This window comes from Colobus angolensis, unplaced genomic scaffold (genome assembly GCF_000951035.1).
Source record: "Colobus angolensis palliatus isolate OR3802 unplaced genomic scaffold, Cang.pa_1.0 Scaffold91, whole genome shotgun sequence".
Lineage (NCBI taxonomy): Eukaryota > Metazoa > Chordata > Mammalia > Primates > Cercopithecidae > Colobus > Colobus angolensis.
Window position 1 is genome coordinate 7,384,911 of NW_012123043.1, and position 7,187 is coordinate 7,392,097.

General features: G+C 47.3%; 1 protein-coding gene across 1 annotated transcript in view; it reads right to left on the reverse strand.

Annotated features, from left to right (window-relative positions):
* Window positions 1–13: 13 nt before the first annotated feature.
* The window catches only part of PIK3C2B (phosphatidylinositol-4-phosphate 3-kinase, catalytic subunit type 2 beta), a 79,130-nt gene continuing 71,956 nt past the window's right edge, over window positions 14–7,187 (reverse strand). The window contains exons 29-33 of the mRNA XM_011931833.1: window positions 6,779–6,896; window positions 4,993–5,074; window positions 4,502–4,608; window positions 2,157–2,285; window positions 14–1,584 (exon numbers count right to left, since the gene is read on the reverse strand). Of these exons, the coding sequence (XP_011787223.1) occupies window positions 1,396–1,584; window positions 2,157–2,285; window positions 4,502–4,608; window positions 4,993–5,074; window positions 6,779–6,896 (625 nt within the window). The 3' untranslated portion in view covers window positions 14–1,395. The remainder of the gene's footprint in view (window positions 1,585–2,156; window positions 2,286–4,501; window positions 4,609–4,992; window positions 5,075–6,778; window positions 6,897–7,187) is intronic.

A 7,187-nucleotide genomic window follows, 5' to 3' on the forward strand; every position in this document is an offset into this window, starting at 1 on the left:
AAATTTTAAAAACCCATCTGGTAGGGAATAAAGAATATGAAGAGATAAGAGACTCAGTCTCAGTCTCTCCCTTTGGGCTCCTGAGCTTAGCTCCAGGGGAATAATCACCACTCCAATCCAGCCTCCTACTGACCAAAGAAAAATCATGGGGCAAAAAACAACAGTTTTGATGGAATCCCCCACCCCATGCCCCTTTCCTTCAGATAGGGCATCCCTTTGGCTCCAGACTAAATAGGTTTATGGCCCCACAGAATGAGGAAAAGTCTTATAAAAAGGGTGACAGAAATGGAGTTTGGGAGGGAAGCAGCACAGCAGAAAGAAGTGGGGAGTGATGGATGGTGAATGCTTTCCAGAGGCTACCTAGCAAGCAGTCACAGCGGCATCTGCAGCCCAGGGAGCTCTTCCCAGGGCCAAGATGCTCTTGGGTGAAACTACATCTAAGGACTAAGTCAGCATTTTGTCCCACCAGAGAGAAATGAAGGGAGAGACCTATGGGGAAGCACCCCCAGCATATTCATAGAGACCAGCTGACCCCCAGAAGGCCCGGGAGAATGAAGGGGCAAGGAGTAGAAAATGGTATTCAGGGCAAGTCCTAATAAAGTAGGGAAGACAAAAGGAAAAGTCCCCCAAAAAGAGCGTGGGTCCCTGAATACGGGTCCTTGGCAGAACCCCAATACGGAAGGCCCTTCCTTACACATGTAGGTATCACAGCGCTCTCCTTTGGAGGCAAAATCAGAAAGGCCCAGTGGCGCAAGCCTCAGTCCAGCACAGGCAGCCCTCCCCAACCCTCCCCAACCCGTCCTTAGAGAGGGCTCTGGCCGAGGACCCGCTGGGCCCCTCCCCTAATAGTTCCTATAGCTAGAAAACAAAACAACAACAACAACAACAACAAAACCTAGGGAAAAGTCCAATAAGAACCTTAATCATACAAAAAGTCCAAATAGTCTTCCTCTCTTGCCTTCTGGGGCATAGGTATGTCCCTTCTCGCAAGGCTTCCTGTCCCAGTTAGGACAACATCACTATTTCATTTTTTAAAAATAAAAATAAAGATATCCACCCACCCACCCCCAAAATGCTACTTCATACAGCCCACCCCACACACTCCCCAAACCAAGCATTGCTCCCTTGACACAAGGTAAACTTAAAACTTTGCTGCAACCTCACAGCCTCCAAGGGGCTGCTCATCACAACCAACCCAGTTCAGTCTCCAGAGGAAGAGACAGCAGAGCATGTCTTACTCTCCCTGCCTCCTACCACAGAGGCCAGAATCACCTGGACCGAGCAGGAGGCCCGCCCAGGGCCCTGGCCCTTCACAAGGAAGAGTCTCGCAGGGGAGAGTCCTCTCCCCCAGCTCCCACCACGAGCCTGGGATCCTGGGTGGTGGCTCTGCTGGGCTCACAAGGTGCCATGGCTTCGAGATCCCAGTGCGAACCAGCCAGTCTTCTCCTGAGCCAGGTCCAGCTCTCGCAGGCGGATGTTCACCTCACCGAGGAGGACGTTCTCCCAGAATCCCTGCTCACTCAGCACACTCAGCTGGAGCTCCCGCTGCTGCAGGTCTCCCTTGGGGATCCCATCATATACCAACTGCAAACAGAGATGGGTGAGGGAAGTGGTGAGAGAAGGAACAAGAAGAATCCAGAGGGAACCTGAGAGAGAGAGATGGTAAAGTCTGTTGGGGGTTGATCCAGCTGAGGCTAGCACTGACCCTGCAGAGTCCCAGGTCATACAGAAGGTACACAAGGTACACAGACTCCAAGGGAAGCATTAATGAACTCTGTTCTTTGCTTAGAGTTCAAGCAGGTGAGGGCTTTGTATTGGGGCCACTGCTCATTTTCAGCACAGGACCGGCAGGTTTCTCCTTCCCACAGGATAGGGCCAGACCCCAGCCATGAAATCCCAGCCCAAAAGGGCTGGCAAACTTTTTATGTAAGGGGACAGACAGTAAATATTTTTAGGCTTGATAAGCCATACGGTCTATGTTACAACTACTCAATCCTGCCATTGCAGCATGAAAGCAGCCACAGGCAACACCTAAATCAGAAAGTACAGCCGTGTTCTTAATATGACGTCTTAATACGGTCTTCAATACGACTTTAGCTGGTAGAACAGGCGCAGGTTGCCAACCCCTGCCCTACCCCACCATTTTCCCCACCCACCATCTCATTGTAGGTAGGATTGCAGGTTTTCCGGGCCACTTTGGTTTTCCTCTTAGTGGTTTTCTGAGGGTCAGGAAGGAGGTAAATTTTCACATAGGGGTCAGGGTCATTTCCATCCTGGAGCAGTTGCTACAATAGAATGAGAACCAAAAAATGTTAAGATTTTTAACATCTGTCTCTTCATCACCATTCCTGTGATCACACTCTAATCCAGACTGTCATCTGCCATCTGGCATCTTGCAATGCACGACTAGTTTATTTGTCTGCTTTCAAGCTCACTCCATTCTGATAAAAATATCTACCATGATAACATTGTGTCCTATTAAAACATCAATTGATTTGTCTATAATATCAAGTCTATACTTTTTTTTTTTTTTTTTTTTTGAGATGGAGTCTTGCTCTGTCGCCCGAGCTGGAGTGCAGTGGCCAGATCTCAGCTCACTGCAAGCTCCGCCTCCCGGGTTTAGGCCATTCTCCTGCCTCAGCCTCCGGAGTAGCTGGGACTACAGGCGCCCGCCACCTCACCCGGCTAGTTTTTTTGTATTTTTAGTAGAGACGGGGTTTCACCGTATTAGCCAGGATGGTCTCGATCTCCTGACCTCGTGATCCGCCCGTCTCGGCCTCCCAAAGTGCTGGGATTACAGGCTTGAGCCACCGCGCCCGGCCAAGTCTATACTTTTTATCCAAATCCTTGGGACATCCCATAATGTGCTCTGTTTTGAGTGAAACATCATGTTCCCAGGTATCTTCCTGCCATATCTACTATCCTTGTCTATTTTGTCATTTGGTCCACTTAACCCCTAAGAGGTAGAGACATGAGTCAAAGAGATTGAGTTGCTTGCTCAAGGGCAGCCAACTAGTGATACACCCAGCCTGATCCTTTTAAAACCTAAGTCAGATCTTGTCACGCCTCTGCTCAAAACCCATCTCATTCAGGGAAAAGGCCAGGGTTCTTACTATCGGGGTAAGGTGCTGGTCCATCATACCCTCTCCAACCTCATCATCCACTCCTCTCGACTTTGCTCCATCGGCTTCAGCCACTGGCCCCTTGCCGTTTCTGACACACCCCTGGCAGGCTCCCAGCTTTGGGCTATCAGATCTAACTGCTCCCTTTGCCTGGGACAGTCTACCCTCAGATGCATAAACATGGCTCCCTCCCTCACCTTCTCCAACTTGCTAAGACACCTCCTCAGCAATGAGGCCTTCCCTGACCACTCTGCAAATTCCACTCCCTTCATTCCATCCTAGCATTCCTTCTCTGCTTTATTTCTTGCCATAGCTCTTACTACCATCTTCTATGCCATATATTTTACTTATCTGCCTGTCTGCCCTTTCCAACTAGAATGTAAGCCCCCTGAGGGCAGGGATTTTGTTTTTACCCATACCCAGAGCTAATGTATCAGTATACAGCAGTCACTCAAACATTTATTGAATGAATGAAGAATAAATGGATGAATGTTCATGCTCCTCCTGCCATATCCCACTGCCCCAACCTACACAAAATGCTTAACATAGGATACAGCACAATGCAAGTATTCAAGTTCCCTTCCTGGCTGGGTGTGGTGGCTCACACCTGTAATCCCAGCACTTTGGGAAGCTGAGGCGGGCAGATCACCTGAAGTCAGGCATTTGAGACCAGTCTAGCTAACATGATGAAACCCGATCTCTAATTTAAAAAAATACAAAAATTAGCCAGGTGTAGGGGCATGTGCCTATAGTCCCAGTTGCTCAGGCTGATGCAGGAAAATCGCTTGAACCCAGGAGGTTGCAGTAAGCCAAGATCGCGCCACTGCACTCCAGCCTGGGTGACAGAGCAAAACTCCATCTCAAAAAAAAAAGTTCCCTTCCTCTTCTAGTCACAATGTTCTTAGAACTCATACCAAAAATTTAGTAATTATATACTGCCTTGATCACGTTCAAAGGATGTCACGTGGCTGCTGAATCATTATAGCCAGGTAATGAGCCCCTTGGTCCTCTCCCTTATGATAATTATGATAATAATCATTATTCTAATAAAACCAGGCATGGTGTTAAGTATTCCACAAGCATTATCTCATTTAATCCCCATAATGACTCTATGAGGTAGGTGCTAACATTTTCCTCATTCTAATGAGGCTCAGAATGATTAGGTTACTTGTCAAAGACCACAGCTACAAAAAGCTGTATCATGTATTGCCTGGTCAAACCATAGGCTTGCTATGGTTATAGGTCCATGGTGGATGCTCAGTAGACTGTGGTGGTTCCCCATATGACATGGGGCAGAGAAGGTCTGCCCAGACAAAAAAGTAGCTCAAGAAAGATTAAAAAAGAAAAAAAAAAAAAATCAGGGCTGTGCAGGCACTTACCAAGCCCCGAATATGCATCACCATAATGAAGAGTTTATTGTTTTTGTAGGAGATGGACAGCTTCACCTCCCCTCCCACCTTTCCGACGGGCCGGGCCCATGTGCCATCTGTAGGGACAAACGAAACCAAGAAGGGTCAAGAGGCCAGGCAGGGGTTTCTGTTTTCTTTCTGAACCCCCTTGCCCCAGCCTCTCCACGTCAGGTTCCTGATACTCATGAGGCATCTACATAAGTGTAGTCTGAATGTGATTAGAGTTAACTGGGTTGGGATGGGTCTGAGGATATAATCAACTGAATATCCACCCTGTGGGGAACCCAGGTAAGGAGCTATGGACCCCACAGCCTGAGTAGGAAACTAGATTCCCTAGAGAGTAAGAAAAGGAACAGGAGGCAAGTCAAGGAGAGAGAACTGAGAAGAGGTTGGGGCAAAAGCAGTTACCCTTGGTGTAGTTCAGAGGAGTTGGCAGAAAGGTCTCAGAGAAGATACTGTACCTGAGGACTTAGGAGCTGGGCTGGTGCCCATAGCCTTCTCATCCCGAGGCAGTGGGTGGAAGAAGGTGTACACCAAATCACACTGGAACAGAATCAGAAACAGGGCCATTCTTCAATAAGACAATGGCCCAATACAAAAAGGAAGGGGACTGTTCCAGATGTAAAAAGACTTAGGAAATATAACAACCAACAACATGCAGTTCTTATGTGGATTATAGCTCCAACAAGCCAACAGTAAAAGGAATTTGGGGGATGATAGGGAAATTCTGAATATGGACTATGTACTGGATAATATAATAATACTGTAGTTACGTTAAAAATAAGGCTTTATTGCTTAGAGATGCATACTATTTAGGGGGTACAGTATTATGATGTCTGTAATTTACTTTTTTGTTTGTTTGAGGCGGAGTCTTGCTCTGACGCCCAGGCTGCAGTGCAGTGGGGCAATCTTAGCTCACTGCAACCTCAGCCTCCCAAGTAGATGAGATTACAGGCATGCGCCACCACGCCCAGCTAATGTTTGTATTTTTAGTAGAGACATGTTGGCCAGGCTGGTCTCAAATTCCTAACCGCAGGTGATCCACCTGCCTCGGCCTCCCAAAGTGCTAAGATTACAGGCATGAACCACTGCACCCAGCCTGCAATTTATTTTCAAATATTTCCTAAAAAATAGATGAAGCAAATATAGCAAAATGTTAACTGTTTAGGTGATAGACATAGAGGTGCTAATTATATTGTTTCTCTACTTTTCTGCATGTTTTAAAGTTTTAATACTAAAAAGTTTAAAAAGAAAAAACAGGCTGAGTGCAGTGGTTCATGCCTGTAATTCCAGCATTTTGGGAGGCTGAGGCCAGAGGATTGCTTGAGCTCAGGGGTCTGCGACCAGCCTGGTAACACAGTGAAACCCTATCTTTACAAAAAAATACAAAAACTAGCGGGGTGTGGTGGCCCATGCCTATAGTCCCAGCTACTCAGGAGGCTAAGGTGGGAGGATCACTTGAGCCTGGGAGGTTGAGGCTGCTGTGATTGTGCCACTGCACTCCAGACTGAATGACAGGGCAAGATCCTGTCTCAGAAAACAAACAAACAAACTGTGTGAAAATACTCACTTGAACATTAATACTGGTTAAAAAAAAAAAGACATACTCTAAATATCTTCCAAAAATAAAATGGTTAAGAATATGGTACTGCAAGTTGGTGTTTGGGGGAGCAGATATTTAAAGTTATAGCATATGCATACTATAAACGCTAAGGGAAAAAAAGCTCAGAATCTAGAGCTATACTTAAGCTATGACCACTGTAATACTGTAAAAATCATGCTTGCATATGGACAAATAGGAAGGAAACATGGACAATAGGGTCAGATGATTTGTTAAAGTATTTAATAATAGGATTCCTCATGACTTTGTTAGGGCCATTATAATACTACTTGTTTTTAAAAAAAATCTAGGTTGATAATACATACTCAACCTGCTCAAAAAATTTTTTCCTCAAGGAGGAGCCTTCCTTTCTGAGGCTCTGCTCATTCTCATCACTCTCAGACCATGTGCCTGGATGCATTCATGTTTCTGTTTAATTGCATTTCTGTGCATAACTCTGTGAGGCTGGACCCACCCGCCTCCTGTCTTCTTGTCTTCTGCAGACTAGAGCATTGGTCATTCAGCCCACAGACCCCGAAGTGCCGAGTCCTGTTCCTGACTCCTAGTGGCTCTGGATGCTTCCACCCCTGCCTCCCCAACCACCCCCACCAGCCTGGACAGCCAGGAGGAGAGGCAAGCCCACCCACCTCGGCCACCTCAGGGGCTGCGTGGATCAAGTGCCAGATGTAACCGTTTAGCTCCTCCCTCCGCCGCTCGGCCACCGCCTCTCCCCGGGAGCGGCCGATCACGAAGCGACTAGGGAAGCTGGCGTGGCAGCGTAGGCAGCAGGGATGCAGGAGGTGAAGATGGGGAAAGAAAATGGACACAATGGACTTTTTTCACACATTTCATTTGCATTTCCAGTCCCCTGGCACCCATTTCCCAGCAGTCTTCATTTCTAGGGACCCTCACAATTCCTCCTGTGCTGCACATCTGTGCCCAGGTCTGACACCTGCTCAGCATCTTACACCTACATTTCCAAGGGCCCCAGATAAGAAAACCAAACAGCTGGCCAGAGTCCTGTGGCTCCCCAGAAATGCCTTGGGAGCCCTCAGT